The 26,364-nt window shown below is 32.4% G+C and overlaps 3 protein-coding genes across 8 annotated transcripts in view; 1 reads left to right on the top strand and 2 right to left on the bottom strand.

Moving 5' to 3' along the window:
• Positions 1-13: 13 nt before the first annotated feature.
• On the bottom strand, positions 14-14,702 carry LOC115880008 (zinc finger protein 865-like). 3 transcript variants are annotated; one of them, XM_030897109.1, is made up of 7 exons: positions 14,491-14,702; positions 13,344-13,544; positions 9,736-9,945; positions 6,945-7,154; positions 553-645; positions 372-479; positions 14-289 (listed from the first exon to the last, which is right to left on the bottom strand). In XM_030897109.1, exons 1-7 carry the CDS (start codon positions 14,622-14,624, stop codon positions 184-186), a joined length of 1,062 nt encoding a protein of 353 aa, XP_030752969.1. In that variant the 5' UTR covers positions 14,625-14,702; the 3' UTR covers positions 14-183. The 3 variants fall into 3 exon arrangements, with proteins under 3 accessions (XP_030752969.1, XP_030752971.1, XP_030752970.1); XM_030897111.1 differs by lacking the exon at positions 9,736-9,945; XM_030897110.1 differs by lacking the exon at positions 13,344-13,544.
• A 1,102-nt stretch (positions 14,703-15,804) lies between these two features.
• LOC115880002 (zinc finger protein 224-like) lies at positions 15,805-23,400 on the bottom strand. 3 transcript variants are annotated; one of them, XM_030897097.1, is made up of 10 exons: positions 23,198-23,400; positions 22,629-22,916; positions 22,096-22,305; positions 20,413-20,523; positions 20,040-20,240; positions 18,737-18,937; positions 17,320-17,520; positions 16,285-16,377; positions 16,117-16,224; positions 15,805-16,041 (listed from the first exon to the last, which is right to left on the bottom strand). In XM_030897097.1, exons 2-10 carry the CDS (start codon positions 22,832-22,834, stop codon positions 15,969-15,971), a joined length of 1,404 nt encoding a protein of 467 aa, XP_030752957.1. In that variant the 5' UTR covers positions 22,835-22,916; positions 23,198-23,400; the 3' UTR covers positions 15,805-15,968. The 3 variants fall into 3 exon arrangements, with proteins under 3 accessions (XP_030752957.1, XP_030752959.1, XP_030752958.1); XM_030897099.1 differs by having other exon boundaries at positions 23,309-23,390; XM_030897098.1 differs by having other exon boundaries at positions 22,629-23,383.
• Positions 23,401-24,434: 1,034 nt separating this feature from the next.
• The window catches only part of LOC115880001 (zinc finger protein 354B-like), a 41,227-nt gene continuing 39,297 nt past the window's right edge, over positions 24,435-26,364 (top strand). Inside the window, exons 1-2 of one of the 2 annotated variants that reach the window (XM_030897096.1) lie at positions 24,435-24,578; positions 25,683-25,742. In XM_030897096.1, coding sequence (XP_030752956.1) covers positions 25,708-25,742 — 35 coding nt within the window. In that variant the 5' untranslated portion in view covers positions 24,435-24,578; positions 25,683-25,707. Of the gene's footprint in view, positions 25,743-26,364 lie in introns of both variants that reach the window. The other variant, XM_030897095.1, reaches the window with a different exon arrangement.

The following is a 26,364-nucleotide window of genomic DNA, read 5'->3' as shown; positions in this document are numbered from 1 at the left end:
AATCAAAAAAAGCTACAGTACAGTACGGCACATAAATTTATATGCCGTGGCTACAGTATAACTTTTATTAAAAATATAACAGCTATAAATCTATACAACTTGAAAATATAAAAGTTATGTTTACATATGAAAATTAAACAAAAAAACACGTGGTTTTGTTTTAGTTACACATATTTTCTTCCCCTAAAAACGCGACTCTTCATCCAGAAAGGCAGCGCCATCGTCTGGTTCCATTTTTATAAAATCCTCTAACTTCACTTCCTTATTTACAGACAAATCTTCGGTATTTCTGGAAACAATAAAAATATTTAAAACACAAATGTATTTAATCTATTAGAGGCTATTGGTAAAAATACATTTAAAAAACATACTTAAAGTCATCGTGCAAGTCTTTATTTAGAATCGGAGCGACATCAGGCTCTCTTTTTAAAAAATCTTCTAATTTTACGTCATTAGTAGCAGATAGACATCCAGCATTTCTAAAATTAATAAATTACTCTATTAAGATTATATTACTAAAACACATTTAAACATGAAACAAAAAAAACATACCCAAACTCACTGAAAAACGGAGCGTGATCATCAATTTCCATTTTTAAAGAATCTACTATCACTTCATCAGTTAGAGATATACAATCAGTATTTCTGGAAATAATAAAAAAAAATGCCAAATATGTTTCTGGATCAGTAATGGGCGGTGGTTAAGTACCCAACGGATAGCTAAATAAAGTCCAATGCACCACCCGGTATAAGTCTTATATAAGAAAATTATATAAGAGTTTCTTGCCTTGAATTGTTAATATAGAAATTAATTCCACACTGTGTTTGTCATAATGGAGCCCTATTCCATCATCAGGTGAGTTTGGGTTGATTCCACAAAATGACAAACACAGCCCAGGGTATCTACGGTAATCGCGAAACAATTTCTGATGCACGTGATCAACTTTGACTGACAAGCAATGGCGACAGCCGACAGCGCTGCCAGATTGTTATGGATTTATGAGATGAATCTTAATGTAAAATTGGGAAACAATATATTTATTATATCATTTTTTAAAGATATTTACGTTTTATTTTTATTTTATTAATTAATATTTTAGTAGGTTAAGTAGGTTAGGTCATGATGAAGATTATTCTAAGCGATATTATGGGTTATTTATTTATTTATTAATGTACAATCTTGCAACACCACAAGTGGTAATAACAAGTAAAAAAGTGCCATTAATGCACGAACTATTAATCACAGAATTTACTAATAACTAACGTAGAAATGTCTTTGAAAGTGGTATAATGTGCTTACCAATCAAACCTATAGTCCGTTCAACGAGAAGATCCTTGACAGTGATAGATGTGTCTGTCATTTTAATTTCAAAGTAGTTTATTTTATTTTACAAAGAAATAAGTTGGTACAACTGGAACGCATAGCAGGAAATTAATATATTTAAAATTTGACTGACAAGTGATTACTTCAAAATATTGTGAAAGAAACTGTATAAAACTGAAAAAATGTAACCGAGTTATTTTATTTAATAAAAAACGGTATGTGTTAATACAAAACAAACAAGAACAAGACAACACATACCAAAAAAAATATAAAAAAGAACTATTTCTTACTTTCAAGCTTTATTAAACTTTCCGCATTTATATATTATATTAATATAACTTAATATATATTTATTAATATAACTTATGTACAAATACAAATTTGTAATATACCACAGGAATAAATAAAACAACATAAATAAAACAAACTATTTTATTAATAATAACACTAATAACACACCAAATTTTATACCTTAAAGGTTGATTAATTAACTTTAATCTTAATTTTTTTAAACCAGTACCTTTTAACATTATTTTTTAATTAATTTTTATTTTTTTTTGCAGTACTAAAATCCATTATTTACCTATCGTGTGATGTCGATATTTTACAGCTACTCCGGTTTTTAGTATGTGTTTAGTATGGTTCTTCTACCATATTCGAGATGCACTTATCTACGACGAGATGGTATACGAACTTTATTGATGGTAACTTTATTGGTATCAGCAGTATTGGGCAGTGAGTATTAACCATAAACTGTGCTCCGGGTCTACAGTTAATTTTCACTCGATTTTTCCTCCACTTGACTTAAAAAGACACAAAACACACGTAATAGCACGAATCAAAATGCATCATCTTCCAAAACGCAGGGTATTTGACAAAAGTTGACACAAAATTATAACCTATAATTTGGCAAAGACTTTGACAAGCGTCAAAAATCTAAAGGCGGGTTCATACGCATCGGCGTCCGTTTGTCGTTCATCGTTCCGTCAAACCAATAAAATTGAAATACGATCTGTCATTTTTAAAATAAACCAATAAAACTGGTTAAAACAACAAGAGACGACGCATGACGGATTTTTATTTAAACCCATCCATAGTTAACTTAAAAATTATTAGAAACTTTTTTTAGTAAAATAAATAGATTGGTATGAGACGTCATCTGCTTTTCTTCTGTCATCCAGGGGGGTGACAGTAAACCGGAAAATTGGAAACAGTTGTGGCGCGGTTCTACCCAGGCAGAAAGCATGGCCTTCTAGACTGTCCTAGACAAAAATCTGAATATTTCTGTCAATTTCTGCTACGGAACATTTTTATGCACGTCGGCGTCCTGTTCTTTTGTCTTTTGTCTGTGTGTCAGCGTCAGCTCCCGAGGCCTCTGGCAAGGTCGGGCGCCATTTTAATTTTTGCCGTTTAGATTTGATTGGAAGTTTGTTTCTGATATTTCGGCTGAAATTTATAAGTACAAAGATGTTTTTTGATATAAAGTTCCTTGTTAACACTTTAATAAAGTATATATGATATTAATTACATGAAGAAAATGATGAAATCGACGTTTCGGCGTGTAGCAGGTATGGGCCATATTATAGGTAAAAATAGGTAATATATTAACTGTTTTTATATTTTTTTAGCTTTAAACCCAAGGATCTTGGGATATTCTTTCAAGGATTTTTCCGTATCTCTACTTTAAAGACTGATCGGTGATTTTGAGCAATTGAAAGCAAGTTATACAAGGTAAATTATGATTATTGAACTATTATTAGCCTACGTTAAATTTCTACAAGATGAACAGAAATGCGTAATTACATATCACATAGGTACCTATTATGTATTTTCATAGCAATAATGCTATAAATCTATGTATGTAGATTATTTTTAAAATACAAATGAGGTATTAGATGTATATGTATCATATTTTTTATTCATTTTATTTTCATTCAAGTCCTGTTTGATTTAATTCACAAAAGTCTTATGTAGGTACCTATATTTATATTTTTTACATATTTTTTTTGATTCCAGGTTTTGTGTGGGTTCCGGTTGCCTTTTTCCTGCTTCCAGTTATTTATCCGTGAAGCTGTGAAAACATTTATTTATCTTCAAGTTTCTGTAAGTCAATGCACTGTTACTTTACTAATTCGCTTTAACACAGCATCTCTGATATTATTTAAATATTTAATATTGATACAGTAGTTTATTGGTTTATAGCTCTTTAATTGTGTTGATTTGCATATTTACATTGTTCTAAATTCCAAATAAATATTTTTGAGTAATTTTGTTGTATTATTTACTACTAGAAAGAGTAAAAAGTATATTAACCCTCATTTAAACCTCCTGAACAGCCCGCCATTAAAAACCGGAAATGGAAATAAATTTCATAAAATTGAATTTGTCATGTCTATGTCATGTCAAATGTCCCAGCCGCCATATCTGAAAATTAGTTACCCAGGCAGCCACGCTGTTTCCATAATTTAACAATGACTTGACACTTCTTCTTGTATTTATTATTTTATGCTGTCATCTTCTCTTGAAATCTTACCTGAAAAAAAAACAGAGTTATACTTCTCTGACTGCAGTCAAGGGTAATAAAGGACCTTTATTGTCACGTTCTTGTTCAAAATAGTTTATCAGGAAAGCTACAAGCTCTTTGCTTCGACTGTTTAAACGCTTCGGCATATTTTCAACACACAATTTCAAGACATGCAATACAAAAACTCGAAAATTTAGTTCTTAAAAGAACTGTTTGTGCTTAAAAGTGCAATTTTTAAAAGAAGACTATGAAAATAGGCAAAAACTGAGAATTACTCACAAAGATTTAACAACAACACGATATTATAGGCTTGGTGCATTCTCCGCCGGTGCTGCCACCATGCGAGAATATCATGAACAATCGATCTATACAAATACACGGGTTTAAATAGGGAGGATACGAAAAATTTATTATTTAATTATTCTAAAAGTGTTAGGAAGTGTAATTTGTAAAAATTCTAAATTTAAAAACAAAAAAGTAAATATTTTGATATCTTCAGAAGGTCTAACTTGTATTATAATTTATTATTCCAGTTAAAAACACTTTTTAGATTAGTTCAATTACGGTAGCGACCATAGTTTTATTTGCCGGTTTTGCTGGTGAGGTATAATTGGGGCTATTTTGGCTATAACGAAATTTTTTAAAGGTACATAATTATAATTTTAGAAGATGTTCGTAAAACATTTAATCACTAGTTGATTAAAAAAAGTATACCATTAATATTGCAAATTATATTTTATCCTCTCATAGTATGTCTATTTAATTTTTTGATTATGTAACGAGCACTTTGTTTACTCGCTTGTTTCGTCGAACTGCTTGAATCTTGGATTTATTTTTGCTTTTAATCAAATCGGTATGAGAAACTATGAACGTATAAAATGTTGTTTCGGAAGAGTTGAATATCCGGGAAAGTTGAGTTATTGAATGTTTTTGCACCCAACAATGCATAATTACGCTCTCCTTTACGCGTTAGCATTTTTTCGGCAATTTTATTAACATTTGAAATTCTCACAACACAACACGACGCCTAGTTCGAATTCTTTTTCACTTATTTTTTACTACCCGAAACAGCGTTACATCTGTGGTTACATCACACAAACCTCGTACCTGAGTGTTTTATGTTTTATAGTCTCAATAACTGCACTAGCAAAAATACTTAAATATTATGAGAAATCAACTGAAGTGCACCAGGCCCATCACCAGGCCTATACAAAATAATGGGCGCGTTCAGGGACCGTGAGCGGCTGAGTGGCTGAGTAAGCGGTTTCCTTAAACGGTTTCTTTTTACACCAAAAACAGTAAGCCGCTGAGCAAAATACTCAGCGGTCAGTCAGCCGCTGTGTTCCCTGAACAGGCACAATGACTGACATTATGATAATTGTCAAACAATAAATGACAACGTTGCTGAATACGGCTCAATGTGACAACATAGCGATAATAAAATTTGGTGTAAACAAATTTTTGCAGCTTTAATCTAAATATCTAAGTATAATGAAGAGCTGCTGGGTATCTTAAATTATACAACAAATTTAAACATTTTTGCCAAAATTTCATTTAGTCAGGTTTATAGACTTTAGTGTCAATTTCCATATGAGTGATAACGTGGATGGGAAAATGTTTTGCGATTACCGTAAATACAACTTGTCGTAAAGTAGCGGTAAGATATTAAGTCCCGCATGAGAGATAGGGGATATTTTGGGCTAGCCGAAAAAAACCTTTATTTTTTTTCTATCGATAGTTGTGCCGCAGTGGTACGCAAGTACTACCATTGCACGTAGGCCGCTACCTCGCCATGCGGGACTTACTCTCTTACCGCTACTTTACGACAAGTCGTATTTAGATACTCTGCGCTGTGTTTGTCATTTTGTGGAATCAGCCAAAACTCATCTGATGATGGAGTAGGGCTCCGAAACCGATAGTGAGAGCTGGCTGTTCCCCATTATGACAAACACAGTGAGGAATAAAAATAATTTCTATACTAGCAGTTCAAGGCAAGAAATTCTTATATAATTTTATTATATGGGTACCTAAAAACTGCAAGAAATATTTTTCGATATTAGTCTTATACAGGGTGTCCGGAAATTAATGCAACAACACTTGCTCATAGATTCTTGAAAAAAAATAAGTGACCTGTATTTTTTATAATTGGCAAGTGGTCCCCCTTTTCGGTTTTACAGCCCCCTGAATTTCGCCCCTATAAAGAGTTTTTTTTATATCTCAGGGCCCTGTTGGACGAAAATCGCTAAATTTGGTACACGTTGTTTTACCATAAAATGACATTTTTTCATGCTATTAACTTTTTTTTATTTTCATCAGTGGCGTCCCTACGGTATTTAAACTAAATATTATTGAAGAAAAAAATGGTACGCCACTGTTTTTTTTTTTAAATAAAAATTATTTTTAAAATCTACATTAATTTTGGAACAAATTTGATCTCTTGACTTTTTTTGGTACGACGCACCGTTTTCGCGTAAAAAAATAAAAACCATTTTCATACGTGACTAAAATTTTAGCGATTTAAAATTTTACCGTAAATTTCAATGGGAACATTTTTAAAACGGCAAACTTAAGTTTAAAATAATTTTTTATTTTCCAAAATCTTGTTTTTATTACCTAAGTGTGAGCCAAAATGTCCAAAAACCTAAATTGCCGTTTTTTAAATTTTGCTATGAAAATTTACATTAAAATTTTAGCGATTTGGTCTTGTACGAAAGTGGTTTCTATTTTTTTACGCGAAAACGGTGCGTCGTACCAAAAAAAGTCAAGAGATCAAATTTGTTCCAAATTTAATGTAGATTTTCGGTGAATAACTGATGAAAATAAAAAAAAGTTAATAGCATCAAAAAATGTAATTTTATGGTAATACAACATGTACCAAATTTAGTGATTTTCGTCCAACAGGGCCTTGAGATATTAAAAAAAAACTCTTTTTAGGGGCGAAATTCAGGAGGTTGTAAATCCGAAAAGGAGGGCCACTGGCCAAAAATAAAAAAATACGGGGTACCTATTTTTTTTTAAGAATCTATGACCAAATTTTGTTGCATTAATTTCCGGACACCCTGTATAAGTAGGTATATCGCAATCATATTAATTTACCTAGAATCAATATGATCACGAATGATGTGATTTCGTAATGCCTGATTTGATGTATATTTCTTGTCACAGCACATACAGGCAAACATCTGTCGTTCTTCCGGTGCCAAGTGAATTATCTGGTGTTTGCGAAAATCTGACCTATGTGGTGTTTGGTAGCCACATGCGGCACATCTATAAACCTTTTTCTGCGATTTCTTTAATTTCTTCGCCCTAATAAAATAATTTTTAAATATTACTATCTTGTAACTCTATAAAACAAGAGTTCCTCAACAACATATATCCTCACGTATCTACCCTCTAATTCACAGACGACAACCTCTTTTAAAAATTTAAAGTAGAGAATAAAATAAGACCCTTTAATTAAATGAAATATTCATGGAAAATATAAATAATATAAAACACAATAACAACTTGCAAGTAAATATAATGGGTTTGCTTCTTTGTTGAAGTAAACAATCTATTTTTGTATGTACAGGGTTTTTCAAAAAACATGTGCCATATCTCGGGGGGAATTCAAATTAAACATTCAAAAAAATAACATTTTTTCATTTAACAATATGTCCGACTCTGCTTTGTTTCCTAGCTGCAAGGTGCTAAAGTCTTAATAATCTTTCGATTTATTATAATTTTCTTCCAAGTACTTTTAGTAATTTGAATGAAATTTTAAGGGTAAAAGTTACTATAAGTGCTACATATTTTAATGCTAAAAGTTTCGATAAATTCATCAGGGGTTATCACTGGAATATTTTTCAAAAAAAATGTTTGCCACTGACTTTTTTCTTTTGATATCAAAATTGTTTAGGCCGTTTATTGCCAATTAAAAGTTATTTCTTGATATTTGACGAGAGATGGCACATTTTTTGAAACACCCTGTAAATGATAATAAAATAAAAATTTACCCCGAGCCGGTTTCGAACTCTGACCTGCTCAGACCTGCCCTTCATAGGCGGAACCTTTTCGCGCCGCGCTATGGAGACTCGCTCGGTTTATATTCAATACTAGAATTTAAAGGACTAATAAAAAAATATAGGATCTTCTTTCAATGCGCAGTAGTGAACGCAACGTCTATCAGCAGCCAGATGACTCGCACTCTGTTCCAGAGAGCATAGTAAAAGATATATCAAAGAGCCAGCTTTCTTATAATTATTGTTTTCCCGACGTTGCTAACTCTCGTACTATATATTCTTATGAAGCCGCGCTCACATGCAATCAAAAAGGCGGCCAACCGGCTTCATAAGAATATATTGTTTTCACTTTTGCTAAAGTTTAAAACCAACTAAATCGTCGGCCGACTAAGAATTGCATGTCAGCGCGTAAGCTTATTTTTTCCAATATTTCCCCCTTTACTGTATCCAAACTATTTAAATACATAATTCGATGTACTTAAACAGCCGTTAAACGGTAGCCTACTAAAATGCCGTTAATAGATATTGTGACGTCGTTCATATAGGCAGAAAGTAATGCCTAGCCTTAAGCATTTTGCAAGAGCACCTGTGGGTCAGTGGCTGAAGCTATCGCTTCGTAAGCGAATGGTCCGTGGTTCAAATCTCACGCCGACCAAGACTTTTTTATATATTTTTTGCTTATAGCGTGATCTTATTGCATTGGTTTCACTCTTTTTGGTTGGATTGGTTTAGTTATTTGGCGGTTGGTTAGCGTGGTTATTTGGAGGGTGTTAATTCATTGGTTAGTTGGTTATTTGGTGGGGTTTGTTGATTTTTACTAATTTATATTTGTTTTTTATATTTTTTATCAGTGTCGAGGTTAGTTGCGTTGGTTAAGTTGGTTATTTGGTGGGGTGGATAGCGTTGGTTAGTCCTTATAAAATTCCTCTATTTCATAAAGTCGTCAAGTGCGTCACATCAACGACGTCATACCTATTAACGGCATTTTAGTAAGCTACCGTTTAACGGCAGTTTAAGTACAGCCTACATAATTCAAGGTGTCTTGTTATTCAAATTAATATTTTTCTTTAAAAAATATGTGACAAACTGTTTTGAGTAGTTTATATCTGTAATTATACCAGATTATACCTAAGTGTCACGGTACAAAGGAAACAAGGTATGATCGATAGCGACTCCAATTTGGTTCAGTTCGCGCATACCAACTGTGACGTCATACGCCATACAAAATAATATCCATATTGTTCAATTGCCACTATTTTTTTTCAGTTAACGTCTCCTTTTTACTGCCAGGGCTAATCTGGACGGGGCCGACTTTGTTTACGCGGAATCCGAACCGCGGTCCTCGGCCATATCATGGTCAATGGCCTACCCACTTGGCAAGTGTCTAAATCGGCTCTTACTCACGAGATATCCGATCTCATCCGGCCTCGAACCGGCGTGAATGGGCAGTGTGTCAATAGATTTTACACTTCTGCCTTTTTTTGGACAACAGCACGATACAGAATTTCGAACCGGTCACCCGTCCAACCGCTAGTATCGCCTTACGTCGCTTAACTTCGGTGCTCTAATGGGAACCGGTGTTTTGACGTAGCTGGGCCGTTGCCCCAATTGCCACTAATAAAAAAGACCTAAAATAGGGAAGAATTAGAACATAACCCCAAAAGTTATGTCAAATCATCGAGCTTGACATTTGAAAAGTTATTACACATTTATTATGTGTCATCCGTGTCATCTGTTTGACAATTTGAAATTGGCGCGCGGAGATTGCCGACCATTAGTGCCGTTTACTATCTGTGACGTAGTGACCAACCTGCACAATATCATACCTTGTTTTCTTTGTACCATGCCTAAGTGTATAATTTTTATGTCAATAATAATAGATTTACCTGAAATCAATATGATTATCCACAAGGTGACGTTTTAAGCCAGGTTTTGTTATATATTTTTGGCCACAGTGTGTACAAGCAAACAACTGTCGTTCTTCTGGTGCCAGGTGAATTTTCTTGTGTCGTTTAAAATATGACATATTTTGTGTTTGATAGCCACAAATGGAACATCTACAGACTTTCTCGACTTTTTGCGATCTTTTGCGATCTCTAATAAAAAAATATTTAACTGCAACCGTGAGTGGGCCGGGATGATTTTTTTAACACCCTGTATATTATTGCATTTTTGGCTTCCTTTCTGATCACTTTACGTAATCCTAAGATATGAGTGAATATATTTCGATGATTTCAGAGATATTAATGAATAAATAAAAAGTATAAATATATTTTTCAGCCTTCCTTAAAAAAAAATAGTACAAATAATGAGCTGTCCTGAAATCAAAACTATACTAGGTATTTACTTAAATCTTACAGGGTGTTCAAAATTCTCCGCCAGACTTTGTAAAATATAAAATAATTTTTCTTTGTTTTTTTAAATAGCACCCTGAATAAATTAACACCCTGTATATTATTTTTTTATTATATGGAGAGTTAAAAAATGAACATCTTTTGTATTAAAGTACTTCAAAATTTTTATGGTTTTGCAGATACATGTAGTATTATTTCATATTATGGCTCTTTCAACGGTAAAATACGAGAGAAAACACTGTGGTGGCTTTGATAAATATTTACTGTGGAAAATACCATATGAAATATGAAACTGCAAATATCTGCTAAATCGTTAAAAAAATTTAATTTCGAAAAAAATAATATACAGGGTGTTCCGTTTAAAAAAAAATAAGAAAAATATTTTGTATTTTAGAAAGTTTGGCGTAAAATTTTGAACATCCAGTATGATTTACGATTACCATATTTATAGCAAAGTAAGTTCAGACTAATCTAAAGTAAATACCTAATATAGTTTTGATTTCAGGACAACTCTTGTATTTTTAATATTTTTTTTTAAAAGGTTGAAAAATAGATATTTTTTTATTTATTTATTAATATCTCTAAAACTATCGAAATATATGTAACCATATTTAAGGGTTATGTAAAGTGTAAAGTGATCTGAAAGGAAGCCAAAAATCCAATAATATACAGGTTGTTAACTGGACAGTTTAGTGATGGGTTGTTATTTAACTATCTGTTATTTTATAACAATTATTTATAAATAACATAACGCAACCGTTACTACTTTTAAAAAATAACAGATATAAAATAACGACACGTAGAGATCGGCCGCTCGTGAAAGGAAAAACGAAGTCGGCGCTCTGCATCACCACGAAATTCTATGCTGCTCGAAGCAATTCCAAAAACAACTAGTATGGATGGAAAACATGTTATTTCGTCAACCATCGATACAGGCGGCGAGACAACGGACAACGGAGTGGGGAAAGCGCTACGGCGAACGTAGCTGCTTCGGTCGATACCGTCAATGGTCGTATTTACAACAGCTTAAAAATAATAGGATATAAAAGAAGCAGGTTTTTTGAAACAGTTGAGGGCATAACGCCTGGCGGTGGAGATAACAGGAGTGGGAAAGGAACGCTGCTGCATCGGTCGATTGTCGATGGAGGCTCGCAACGGGTTGGAGAAGCAGTCATTTTAGATATGTTGTTTTTCAACCTGTTACAAGTATAACAGGGCGGCGGACGAGATAATAGGTGTGGGAAAGGAACGCTGCTGCATCGGTCGATTGTCGATGGAGGTTCGAAACAGGTTGGGGAATAACGCATCAGTTGTTTTAGATACATTCTGTTTCAACCTGTTACGAGCATAACGGACGGAGGTCGAGATATTATGGCGCTGTATGTTCAGTACTTACTTATTAAGTTTCAATATTTAGGTATATATTTATTCTGAAAAATTTTCAGAATAATATTTTAAGATTTTTAAAAATGTATACAGGGTGTTTTGAAAAATCTGGTCATTGATTAATCACGATCCTGCTTAAAGCCCTTGACGTAAAAAAGCTGATTTTTTGGAAAACGGATTGACTTTAGTGTGTAGAGGTTCGATAAGAAGGGATTTTTCGAAACTCGAATTCTAAGGGGTGAAACTACTCTGAAATATTAGAATATTTTTATTTAAAAACCGGTGAGTTTTTCGGAAAAACTCTTAAAACACGTATATTTTAATATGTTGTTTTACATATTTTAAGATTTTTAAAAATATATACAGGGTGTTTCATAAAATATGACCATTGAGTAATCACTATTCTGCTTAAACTGCTGGACGTTTAAAGCTGATTTTTGCAAACGGATTGACTGTGGGGTTGAGGTTCGATAAGGAGGGGTTTCTCGAATCTCAAATTCCAACAGGGTGAAAACGCCCCTCAAATATTACAATATTTGTTATTTAAAAACGGTTAGTCTTTCGGGAAAACGCCTGGACACGCATAATTTATTTTGTTTTTTTTTACATATTTTGAAATTTTTAAAAAATCATACAGGGTGTTCCAAAAGTTGAGTAATTGATTAACCACGATTCTGCTTAAACTGCTCGACGTTAGAAAGCTTATTTTTGGCAAATGTGAGAAAATTTTATCCAGTTTGTATGTTAATGGAAATTCTTGTTTTGCTTTATCATCACCATTAGAAATTATTAATTCGACGCGAACGAAGTCGCGGCTACACGCTAGTTTAAGTGTAAAATTAATTCGAACTCTAGTGTGTAGTTGGTTTACTTATGAAGAATATACTACACATTTTCTTATATTGCTATTTTTTGACCGCAAATGGTAAAATCATAACTAAGAGCTTCTCGCCCGTCGAGTGAGATGCACCCTGTACACTGCTACGCAATTCAGGATCTACGCGAATCGAGGGGCAGGGCGTAAGTATATACTATAGACGAGTGGCCGAATTTTGGCTTTTTTTTATATAGCAATTTGTAAACAGCGCTTATTTGTAAATAACCACCGTTTTTAGAGAGGTATTTTAGATAACAATCGATATTTAGAAATGTTTTGACACCCTGGAAATACTACCACCGAGCACGTCATTGTTGCAACTTGCAACGGCGTTAATACGCCTGGCGATGACCGTCTCAAACTCTTTCAGATATTTAGCAGTAAAATAAAGAAACCTGTTATTTTTAGCTGTTATTTTAAGCTGTTTTTTATAAATAACTATAACAGTTTCAACTGTTATCTAAAAATAACAGTTTTGCCCATCACTAGGACAGTTACTTATAGGGGAACAGAATGGCAACACTGCCTATTGAGAACGCATGCACTTTAGGGTTTTCTGCCGACTCGTCCCGTCGCGTCGTCTATCGACGAGCGGGCCGAGGTTGCCATATTTCAACCATAAAGCTCTTGCAGCGAGTAATAAACAAATTAACCTGTATAGGGTGTTCCGTTTAAAAAAAATCATCCCGATCCATTCACACTTTTTTGATCCACCCTATAGCAGTTAAAATATTTTCCTAAAATACATCCTAGTACATACTTTAGGTTTGCACTTAAACAAAATTCCCAAGTTTTTTATTCTAGGAGCTACAGATGCCCGACGCACTATTGCCGGACCCTGTATGATCACTGTAGGTATTACGCTAAATAAATTTACCTTGGATTAGTATGATTATTCTCAAGGTGATATTGTAAGCTCGGTTTTGTCTTATATTTGTTGTTACAGTACGCACAAGAAAACAACTGCCGTTCTTCTGGTTCCAGGTGAATTTTTTGGTGTCGTTTAAAATGTGACACGTTTTGTGTTTGATAGCCACAAATGGAACATCTACATATTTTTTTCTCAGCTTTTTCCGATCTAATAAAAAAAATATTTAAATATTAGTAGTATTGTAACTCTATAAAACAGGGTTCCTCAAACATTTAACCTCACATGTCTACCCTTATTATAAATAACTATACAGATTGTTAACTGGACGGTTACTTATTGGGGAACAGAATGGCAACACTGCCTACATTCCAAATGAGTACTAAGCTAAGCTGTCGACTCGTCCCGTCGCGTCGCGTCGCGTCGTCTCTCGACAAGCGGGCCGAGGTTGCCATATTTCAACCATAAAGCTCTTGCCGCGAGTAATAAACAAATTAACAACCTGTATACTACTAATACAACATTTTTGTAAAAAAATACATATATATCATCAATCACCATCATATGTTGACATTATAGCTGGGAGATTATACTGCCTAATATTTACCCTGTATGTAGTTATTTGGTTGTATATGGTGGCTCAAAAAATTAGAATATTTTATTGACACATCGATTTTTAGTGCAAACAGGTTTTTCAAAAAGGCAAAATCAAAATATTGTGATATTGACCATATCATCCATTGTAGTACCTATATGTATTCGTTTGGTGCCGTGTGCCCGATATATCTTGGATGTAAATGTTAAATCTTCTCGGAACCCACACAGATACATGGATTTCAAAAAGTTAAGTATAAGGCTGCCAGTTCAGCTATAAATTAAATCCAGCATGTGGAAGTATTTAAAATAGATAGGATAGTCACTATAAAGTCGAAAGAAAATTCATTTTTTGATTGCTTTAATTTCAAACTATTTTTTATGATTCTGTTTATTTTTTAGTGATATAAAAGAAAGTACAAAATTCGAAGGGTGTTATATCTGACAAGCACCTTTTCCACTTTTAACAAATAATTATTGACAAAACCTAGTATAGACAGAAAATATTCTCCTCTCAAAACAAACCTTAAACCACAAATAAAAATTTCTAAATAATACTTACGGTTTTAAATATGTTACTTTATCAATGTTATCCATAGTTTCTAATAAAAAAAGGTCAGTGCCAAGCCAAGAGAAAAAATACACAGAATTCAGTTCAGCTAGAATATCCGCCAAAATCCAGCATGCAGCAGGCATATAAGATTTATAAATTTATCTTGGAGAGGACCAAATACAGAGCAGGTATTCAGGTATCATCTATTAAACTTAATTCGTTTTATTTATGTACCTATACATTATTTGTACATTGTAAAACATTTGCTGCATTTGTATGGTTCATAGTTTATTTGCCAAAGTATTTATTACTATAAATAGGTATATATGTTGTAGTTATTAGCTGTATATTATGTATATTTCATTGAAACTATATCATTTTTAAAATACAAACCAAAAATCTGAGGAATAATTATATTTTCCATGTATTCTACAACATATTTATTAATCCGTTATATCTAACTAGCGTGACGTCATAAATCTCGCCCCCAGGCTGATCTTTTAATAGAAGGCACTGATGGTACATACGTGACGTCCAATGTCATATTTGACACATCCTTCACAATTGCCTCAGAGTAACAGAAAATAGCGGCTCTTAGCACTTCGGACTGTTAATACTTATCCGAACTTCGGTTTTTAACTTTACATCTATCATTTTTTAGTTGAAAGGATAAAGAGAACATCCGCTATAGAATAGAGTAATTTTGCAATCGAAAAGACTTGTATTATTCGTAAGTAGACCGTCTAAAAGCTTTGAAATTTGGGACAAACTAGTATCGATGTTTTCCAACGATCCCTCAGCATTAATTAGATCAATAGAGATGGTTTAAAAATAAAGATATTACTAGTTGCATAAATATTTTACTATTTGCATTGCTATTTGCTGTATAGTCTGTCCAAGAATTTAGAGAACATTTCCACAGACGACATCCAAAAATAACAGAAAAACAATGACAGAATGTATTAAAGTATGGTTAAAGTCGCCTTTAGCTAAAATCGTTTTTACTAGAGCTTGCGAAACAGAACAAATTTTAAAGCCACTTTTATCCTATAGTTCCATTTAACTAAGGTCACTTTAAGTGAATGATTGTGAAATAGGCCCTTAGTCATTGCAGAGAATATAATTTGCCTGTGAATTAAAATGACAGATATAACTGTCACTGCCGGGGATTCTCCCGTTGGACAGACTATATATTATATTATATATTTCAGAACAACAATTTAAATCGTTTAGCGAAGGTATTGGGAAAATCAACTTTCGTCGTGTGATCACATTTTATGATTATTGATTATATTATGAACGTAATAGTAAAAATTAAACAAAAATTTTATAAAACTTTTATTGCAGATATCACAAATAAATATATTCAATAGATCCTAAAAATGTGAAGGTTTACATATGAAAAATAAACAAATCAGTTGAATTTTTCAAAATTTTCAATGTTATTAATATTTTCTTCATCTAAAAATGCATATTTTTATCCAGAATCATAACGCGTCAGGTTCCATTTTTACTTTTTCCAACTTTACTTTTTCAGTTGCAGATACATTTTCAATATTTCTGGAAATAATAAAAAAATATATTTAGAACACAATATTATATATCCATTAATAAAAATACATTTAAAAAACATACTTAAAGTCATCGTGCATGTCTCTTTTCATAATTGGGGTGACATCAGGTTCTGTTTTTATAAAATCTTCTGATTTTATTTCATTTGTCGCAGATATGCATTCAGAACTTCTGGAATTAATGAATTACATTATTATCATTATATTAGTAAAAATACTCTTAAAAACATACTTAGTCTCATCCAAAAGGGAATCAAGTTCATCCATTTCAATTTTTAAAGAATCTAATACCACTTCATAATTTGGCGACGTACAACCAGCATTTCTAGAAACAATAAAAAATTAAAATGACAAAATACCGGGTGCGTCCCAAAAGTGGCCCACCCCTATAACTTTTTTATTTTTTTCACATAACTAATATAGATATGTTAGTATATGACATAAATTAGGATTGGCTGACGTATTTAATTGTTTTTGGTCACTTCCTGTTTCATCGGAAAACCATTCTATTCAGAGTGTCATTTTCTATTGAATAAAGTAAAAATATACCGGAGGTGCCATATAAAAATCAAAAGTTGCAGTCATTTCCGGTGAAACAGGAAGTGATATATACTAACGTAAGTCATATACTAACATATCAAATCTCGTTTTTTATCTGAAAAAATAAAGTTATAGGGGTGAGCCACTTTCGAGACGCACCCGGTGTACCTGTACATTTCTGTTCTAATAGCAATATTTCAATAAGTAATTTGACAATAACGATTCTTTTGAATAGTTTGAAGTCTGAAACAGTGATATTAAATTATTGGCATTCTCTTCATATTTAAAATTATGGTTTTAGTTTGGCTCTCAACAAATATTTCTTTTATTTAAAAAAAGTCCGCGATCTACATAACTCTCATGTATTTTTTTTTTCAATCATATGCGATCTGATAATAATAACAGTTTATTTGTATCAAGTGTTCCCTTTAATTTACTTTTAAAATTTTCAAACGAAAAAGGTCCCAGATTAGCGAACAGAATAAAAAAAATATTAGTTTTTAAGACCATTTTAGAAAAGGATTTTTTCACGGTTTGGCATTTTTTCTGCTAGTTTTGCAACTGATTTAATTACAGGTGAAAATCTATGGGGCCCTTTACTAAATGTATTTCTCAAAAGAATGTATAGTCTTGAATTTGATTACAGGTCATTGTTTCAAATAAAATAAAATCAAATATATTGGGGATTCATCAACATCAATATTTCTTATATTAACTATTAATTTACCTGGAATTAATATGCCTACGCCTGATGTGGTCTTGTAAATTCCTATTTGATGTATATTTCTTGTCACACAGCTCACAGGCAAACATCTGTCGTTCTCCCGGTGCCAAGTGAACTTTCTTGTGTTGTCTAAGACATGCGCTACGTAGTGTTTCATAGTCACATAATGCACATCTATAAACCTTTTTCTGCAATCCCTTTGGCCTAATAAAAGAATCGAAGAGAAATATTAGTCTTGTAATAATTCTGAGGTGGCTGTTGTATTAGCTTCGTAAAGCATTATCTCGGAAAGTATACTCTGTTTTTTTCTCAGGTAAGATTTCGACAGACGATGATAGAAAAAAAGCAGATGACGTCCCATACCAATCTATTTATTTTACTAAAAAAAGTTTCTAATATTTTTTAAGTTTGCTATGGATGGGTTTATATATAAATCCGTCATGCATCATCTCTCATTGTTTTTAACCAGTTTTATTGGTTTATTTCAAAAATGACAGGTCATATTTCAATATTATTGGTATGACGGAAAGATAAACGACAAACAAACGCCGATGCGTGTGAACTTGTCTTAAGATTTTTGAGAGTTGTCGAACTCTTGCCAATTTATAGGTTATAATTTTGTGTCAAATTATGTTAAATAGAAATGATAAATATTTTGTATTTTGGACTGTGTTATTACGTGTTTCGTGTTTTTTAAAATTAAGTGGAGGAAAACTCGTGGGAAAATTAAGTGTTGACCCAGACCATAGTTTACAGTTAATATTCGGTGACCAGAGACCTCCAGAGACAGTTTGCCAGATATTATGACCAGAGAGCCATACCAGAGAGATGTATTAGCCACAAATAAAGTTTGTATACTATCTTGTATATGATACCAAAAACTGGAGTGTCTGTAAAATAGCAGCACACGATAGGTAAATATAATCATATTGAATAATTATATTGATAAATGTAACAATAAATGCAGGAAGTTGCTTGAGCTTGAAAGCCGGAAATCTTTTTTATATATTTTTTGGTATGTGGTGTTTTTTTTTAATAAACCCTTGCTTGTTTTGTATTAACACATACTGTAAATGTTTTTAATAAACTAACTCGATTAGATTTTCTCAATTTTAAACAGTTTTTTTCACAATATTTTGAAGTAATCACTTGTCACTCAAATTTTAAATAAATTTTCTGCTATGCGTTCCAGTTGTACCAACTTAATTCTTTGTAACATAAAATAAACTAATTTGAAAATAAAATGACAGACACACCTATCACTGTCAAGGATCTTGTCGTTGGACAGACTATATTAGCCGTAGGAATAATTTCCGAGGTACAGTCGAGAGCTATACTTAGCAGGACACCCTGTACATAGAAGTACATATATGATTTAAGCCTGATTTAAGAGTAATTTTTATGCTAACAATAACTTTACCTAGAATCAAGATGATTAACCGCAAGGTGACATTTTAATATATATTTTGTTGTATATTTCTTGCCACAATGCGCACAGGCAAACATCTGTCGTTCTTCTGGTGTCAAATGGATTTTCTGGTGTCGTCCCAAGTGTGATATTTCTAGTGTTTGGTAGCCACAAATGGTACATTGATGGATATTTTTCTGCGCATCCTCTGACCTAAAATTATTTTTAAACATCAGTCTTGCAATTGGCGTCAAACAATAATTCTAAATTGGTAGCTGTGTTTTAACAAAACAAAGATAAATGTAGCTCACTTGCATTGTAAATAGGTAATAGAAAATAGGTTTGGAAATTACGATCGCTGTAATTTTATCTGTAAAACTATATGAAAAATTTCACCGATGGTCATTTATTACTCTACTGGATGCCATTTTTTTCGATTATACGGTATAATACAACATAAGATAATACAAAAATTGGTCAAGTGGAAGTCGGACTCGCGCACGAAGGGTTCCGTACCATTCATTATCTATACAACATTAGATACTATATTATTATAAACTTTTTTTCCGATATAGCTGAAATTTTGAATGCGCGTATAAGTAATTTAAAAAAAATGAAGAAACACATTAGTCTAGGGAAATTAATGAAATCAGTCGAAATAATTCGTGTAGTCTTGAAAAGCGATATAGTTATTCTTTAAGGTGTACTGATAAAGATACTAAAAGTCCCCGACGGTGGGGGGTGAGCCGTGGGTGGGGAGTGGGTGAAAGGTTAACTTTTGTAGTGTTTTGTTTGTATTACTAAAACCGACTAGAATTAAGTCCATTTATGATTGTACTTTGCTGTCAAAAATGTTATAGAAATAGTACACATGTTCTAACCGCGGCAAAATTGGTTGTACATCACGTCCTTTCTCCCTCACCGTGCACTGGCAACTTCCACTTCGCGAGCGCGCGCCCAATAGTCGCCGCGTCGCGTCAGGTCGGCGGTTTGGTCAGTGAAAATGGGAAGGTGGTCATTTTCTATTGAATAAAGCAAAAAAATACCGAGTGTACCATTTAAAAATCAAAAGTTGTAGTTATTTCTGGTGAAACAGGAAATGATCGAAAAGAATCGAATACGTCAATCAATCCTAATTTATGTCATATATATACTAACATACCAAATCTCGATTTTTTATCTAAAAAAATAAAAAAGTTATAGAGGTAGGCCACTTTTGAGACGCACCCGGTATAACAGAGTTAGAGTACTTATAGAGGAAGTAGAGTATACACATATTATTTAGTAGTAATTCTTATGTTAACAATAAATTTACCTGAAATCCATATGAGTACACAAAAGGTGACGTTTGAGGGCTTCTTTTGACGCATACTTTTTGCCACACTGCGCGCAAGGAAACATCTGTCGTTCTTCAGGTGCCATGTGAACTTCCTGGTGTCGTTCAAAGTGTGATATTTTTCGTGTTTGGTAGCCACAAATGGTACACTTACGGATATTTTTCTGTGCATCCTTTGAACTAAAATCATTTTTAAACATAAGTCTTGCAATTAGCGTAAAACAAATCTAAATTTGTAGCAGTATTTTAACAAGATAAAGATAGCTGACTTGCATTGTATACAAAGCATGCCACACAGAGTTAGTAATATAGTAATTAATCAAAACATAAACATTTAGAAAAATATACTTACAGTTCAAGCTTGTTATCTGATGATCCATTTATATCTTCTTCTAAAATATTATTTTCTTGTTTAACATGTTCCACACTTATTGATTCATTATTAAGAGCAGTATCTGTTGGGCTGTAAGATTAAATTTCACACTATATACTTTCTACAAATATTAACTTGTATTTATTGCAATTTATTATATAAGTTTTTTTTTTGTTTACATTGCACGCGAAATACCCGACCATTTATCGTTTATGCGCGTACAGAACTGCGAAATTAAGGGAGAACAAACGGCAACATTGTTCGGTATCCGAGTTGACTAGTGGACACAGAAGCTAGTGAAATAATATGTTTACTAGTTTCAAAGCGTTTTTAAGTTGATACTATTCATTTTTATTTATAATTTAAAGAAAAAAATTGCTTTAACGAAGATTCCTAGTAAATATATCAGTCAAGACTCAAGTCTCTAAAACAATAAGCCAACAAAAGCAAACTTTTACCCATATCATATACTGACATAAAAAAGGTGCAATAATCTTAAAGAAGGCAATTTTACCAAGATACATTTTGTTAGTAAATGCGTACGTTTAGTGAGTGCTTAAGAAAATCGGAAGATATTGGTTTTCTATGTTCTGTGTTATGTACAGATAAGGCAGGACTTGCACGTTAAGAATCTAATAAATAATAACATAATAATAGCATAATATCCTATTTAAATATCACAGGTAAGTTTTTTTCTATTTATTGTGTGAGATAACAGTGCTACTAGCAAATACCATTAAACAAGAAACGCGCCCTTGCAATACCCTTTGGGTGGCGTGTAATAAATATCTACCATTTAGGTGAAATTTGGAATTTTCAGTTAAAAAATTTAATATCTTAAGACGTGACAACATCGGTAGTAGATTAAAATTATAGGAACAAACTGCTGCAAAAAAAATTCGGTGGCTCTCATAATTTTTTCAAAAAAAAATGCAATTTTTTTTTAAATTGAAATTTAAATGACTAGTTATTTTGGACTTGATAAATCAAGATCTACCAGCCCTAAAAATATTTGCACTTATTTAAGACCCACCCTGTATATATGATTTAAGTCAATGACTAAAGAATCCAAGGACAGATAACACCCGAGAGCAAATTGTGCCAATGTCACCAAACAGTGCCGTGGCACATATTTTTCTTAACCTAGCTGTTTGAAGCAATATTTATATTTTTTGATAATTGTTTTGACTACGCCTATGGTGTATCATACTAATTAATTACGAAAAAACGTATTAAAATGTTAACAAAAGGTATAAAACTAGTATTGACGTATAGCACATATCAAGTACATATAGATGTTAATTGAAATTGAAGAATAATTATCGAATTCAATAAGAAAACGCTAAAAAGTTGGTGTGGATTGTTTATTTACCTATGAAACGTAACTCCTGGCTCTTTCTTATCGCTGCTGCTTTTACACTTGAAAGCTGAACAACTAATCACCATTGTAATAAAGTTTATACAAAGTTTACTACACACAAACTATTAAAAATCGCTAAAATTGTCGCTGGTGACCAAATGATGACTCATTGTTTGCCATCAAAAGAATGGCCTTAAAGGTCACAAATTCTGCTGCAGCCCGTATATGGGCGTCACATGTCCTTATATTCTTTAGTCATTGATTTAAGTATAATATAATTTTTATAATGACAATAAATTTACCTGGAATCCATATGATTATCCTCAAGGTGATTTTCTAAGTCGTGTTTTGTTATATATTTTTGGTCACAGTGTGTACACGCAAACATCTGTGGTTCTTCCGGTGTCAAGTGAACTTTCTTGTGTCGTCTAAGATTTGACCTATATAGTGTTTGTAAGCCACATGTACCACATCCGTAGACCTCTTTCTGCGAATTATTCAATTCCCCCGCCCTAATAAAATAATTCAAATTTTAAAAGTGTTGTTACTGTATAAAACAGGGTTCTTCAACCATATAACCTGAAGTATCTACCCCTGTCATAATTCACAGATGGTGGTTAAACCCTTGTTAAACTAACCAGAGCTTTGTCAAAAGAAATACATACGCATAATAAGGGTGATCAACATATTATGTTGACATCACAATTTGTTAGCCATTATGGCTATTAGCCATGGTACAAAGGCTATTAGCCTTATATCATATAGGGAAATATCACATAGGGGCCCAAAATTAATGATACGTAAAATTATTACATAACAATAAAAATAAATTTACCTAGAATCCATATGCTTATTCTCAAGGTGGCGTTGTAGGCTGTTTTTTGCCGTAAATTTTGTGGCACAGTATGTACAAGCAAACATCTGTCGCTCCTCCGGTGCCAAGTGAATTTGCTCATGTTGTCTAAGTTTAGATCTATATCGTGCTTGGTAGGGACATGTGGCACATCTATAAACCTTTGCCTGGGATTCATTCAATTCCATTGCCCTAATATTTTTAAACTTTACAGTCTTGTAATTGCATAGAAACGGGTTCCTCTATTATAATTAACAGACGTCTGTAAAACTAACAAAAGATTTCTGTTAACAAAAATTAGGACAGAATCACCCATATGTTAACGTTATTTAGTTGGGAACAGAGGTTGGGAAGTTATTATAAACTTATATTCACGATAGAATAATACGATACGATCGAAAAAAACGGCGTCAGGGATAGCTTGAAAATAAAGATTATAATGATGAGAGGAAAAATAAAGCGAGTTCAGTTCAGCTAAAAAATCCAGTAGAATTTAGTTTATAAGGAGTTATCTTGGAGAGAACCAAATACAGAGCAAGTATATATTTCACCTATTAAACTTAATTCATTAACATATATTCCAACACCATGTACTGTAATATTATAGGAACTATTTAGTATTTGCAAACCATCACAAAACCTTCACAATCTAAAATATTTACAATTTTGCAGAGCATTTTCCAATTTAACAATTTTTGATTTTTTCCAATATCATATGTTTGACAGTCTTGACAATTGACTCAGAGTACTCAGCAGGGTTCGGAAGTAGTTAATTAAGACGTAATTTACCTGATTAACTACGTGTAGTTTCTCTGCAAAAACTACGTCTTTTCTCGTTTATTAACTACATGAAAACTACGTTAATAAACTATGTATTGATATTATGAATAATTTTCATTTGTATGAGGTGTAATAGAGATAATATGATGTTAATATTATATTTAAAGCCATATTTCTTCTGTTTTCTTAAATACATTATGTGTTTTTAAAGCTTCAACTTATTATAACCTCCCCTCAAACCTTTGACATTTGAAAGTTACATACATAAGTTACATAAACTACACCCTCTACATAAACTACATTAACTACATGTAATATAGTTTATGTAGTTTTTAAAAGTAACATGTAGTTTTCCGAACCCTGACTCAGAGTAACAAGAAAAAAGAACAGCGCACTGAGGCCCGATCCGATTCTGTAAACACTTCTCTTGTCTAGTGACTCATCAATCGTATACAAATAGCAGAGCATAGGCTAGACAGGAAATTTCTTGCTAGGGAGCTTACAGAATCCCACTGCTGCCGTTCTTTAAAAAATAGATGGCTTGATGGCATTGGCAAGCATTGGGCTGTGGCTGTGGCCTGTGGACAGGGTTCGGAAGTAGTTAATTAAGACGTAATTTACCTGATTAACTACGTGTAGTTTTTCTTCAAAAACTACGTCTTTTTCCGTTCATAACTACATGAAAACTACGTTAATAAACTATGTATTAATATTATGAATTATTTTGCTTTATATGAGGGTTTTAAATAATATGATGTTTGAATATTATATTTAAAGCCATATTTCTTCTGTTTTCTTAAATACATTGTGTTTTCTAAAGTTTCAACTTATTATAATCTCACCTCAAACCTTTGATATTTGAAAGTTACATACATAGGTTACATCAACTACACCCTCTACATAAACTACATGTAATGTAGTTTATGTAGTTTTTAAAAGTAACTAACATGTAGTTTTCCGAACCCTGCCTGTGGATGCCTGTGCAATGCCTGTGCATGCCTGTGGATTGTGGACTGCTGTGGACTTTAGCCTGTGGCATACGTGGCATGTTAGCAGATGTTTTTGTGTTTTTACGGATATTTTGTTGTAAAAGTTGTTGGAGAAAGATTTTGCGTTTATAAATACTTACTTCCTATATTGCTTATTATTTAGGTGTATATAAAATATAAATGACAATACATATCTGAATATGTGTGCAAAGATATATGTGTGAACAAAACGAATTATTTTTATATTCATTAGGGGTTTTCGGAAACTGTGATCTGATTGATCGGATTGATAGGATTACTAATCCAGACGTTCGAAAAGTGATCTCAAAACGAGTCAATGCGTTCGGAAAGTGATCCGAATAACTCGATTTTTGCCATATGTTGTGATCCTACTAACCCTCCTAACGAGGTGGGTAGAATTAATCAGCTGATCATTTCTAGGGTAATTTTAAACGTAACGGTCCGCATAGAAGTATAAAGTTTTTTAATAACCGTTTTGTCCGAAATCACTTTATCTAATGTTGATCAAATACATGATATTTTGTTAGTGACCGTAAAAATGAGCCAATCAGCATAGCATCAAGTAACTCTAGATTTTAAATAAATAAAAAACCAACAAGTAATTCTAAAGATACTGACTGCGAAAAAGCACTATCGGAGACACCCAATAGGAAAAAAATGAAAACTGAACTACAGAAAAGTGGTTTAAAACATTTAGATTAAAATAGCCAGGCATAATGAAAGAATGGAACTTGATAGACAATTCTGAAAATTTTCATCACAATGGTAGATAAAAATTGATATATTTTTTTATTATTAATATGATGGAATGTTGAATATATGTTGGCAGTAAATAAATGATTAAAATAAAGTTTATAGTGTTTTTGTTTTAAATGGCATAATTTTAAAAAAGCCTAAAATAAAACACATTTTGTTTTTATAAAAAATAGTCTTACAGAAACTAAAAAGTATACTTAAAGCAAAACAAATAAGATAAAAATAGATCTTATACAATCGTTAAAGAGGGATATTAGGATTATTTGTTTAATTTATCTCTTTTTACGAAATATTTAAATGTGATTGTTAACCCGGTTAATCTAATGATCCAACCGTTCGTAATTAAACTACCAGCTCTGATTACTCTCAGCACTGATCTTGGAACAGCTGATTAGTAAACTACCTAATCTAGGATTTTATTTCCGAAAACCCCTATTGTATGGCTGTGAACCATATCTGTGAACTGAACTCTTTATTTTTTCTCTTTCAGGTACTGATCTTTTTTATTAAAAACTATGAATAAGATAGATGAAGAAATAGATTTGAAGCCGTAAGTATTAAATCCTTGTATTATGTAGAAATTTTGATTCATGCCTTGAGGTATTGTTTTCAGAAGATTGATCGGTAACATTTTGGCTCTGCGGTGGAACTCTAAATTCACCTATTTTATTAATAAATACATACCTAGCTTTCAATATTAGTGTATATAAATCATTTGGGTCAACGAAAAACAATACTTTGTTACATAAATTATCGATAATACTTAAAAAATATAAGCCTTGATATTAAGCAAATCGGTAAATCGGCCATCTAAATCTAATTTACAAATTTTCGTGCCATGTTGCCGATATGTTTTCATTTTCCTTTAAGATTTTTATTTTATTTGAACTCTAGAAATTATCAAAATACCATTTTTAAATAAACAATTACTAACACAGTAGTTGTTATATTCAATCGTTTACTTAATTAACTAAGTTATAATATAATTAATACTATCAAATATAAAAATATATTGCTTTTATTCAGATTAGTGAATCATTGGTTGCATATGATATTCATAAAATAAATATAATTGTACTAGAAGGGTACTAGCACAAACTAACTTGTACTAGCAAAGAATCTATTGTTAAAATTTCAAAATTTCTCATATTTTACAAATAATTGTTACTTGA

This window comes from Sitophilus oryzae, unplaced genomic scaffold (assembly GCF_002938485.1).
Source record: "Sitophilus oryzae breed Bouriz unplaced genomic scaffold, Soryzae_2.0 scaffold_1604_pilon_pilon, whole genome shotgun sequence".
Classification (NCBI taxonomy): Eukaryota; Metazoa; Arthropoda; class Insecta; order Coleoptera; family Curculionidae; genus Sitophilus; species Sitophilus oryzae.
This window is presented reverse-complemented; position numbering and strand designations above follow the sequence as displayed.

Coding starts and splice junctions, on each gene's coding strand:
- LOC115880002 (XM_030897097.1), bottom strand. CDS start 22,834: ATGGAATTGAATGAATCCCAGGCAAAGGTTTATAGATGTGCCACATGT. Junction 16,225..16,284: donor TCCCTTTTGGATGAGACTAA/GTATGTTTTTAA, acceptor CATTAATTCCAG/AAGTTCTGAATGCATATCTG. Junction 16,042..16,116: donor GACATGCACGATGACTTTAA/GTATGTTTTTTA, acceptor TATTATTTCCAG/AAATATTGAAAATGTATCTG.
- LOC115880008 (XM_030897109.1), bottom strand. CDS start 14,624: ATGCCTGCTGCATGCTGGATTTTGGCGGATATTCTAGCTGAACTGAAT. Junction 9,946..13,343: donor AATAATCATACTAATCCAAG/GTAAATTTATTT, acceptor TTTTTTTATTAG/AGATCGCAAAAGATCGCAAA. Junction 646..6,944: donor CGTGATCATATTGATTCTAG/GTAAATTAATAT, acceptor TATTATTTCCAG/AAATACTGATTGTATATCTC.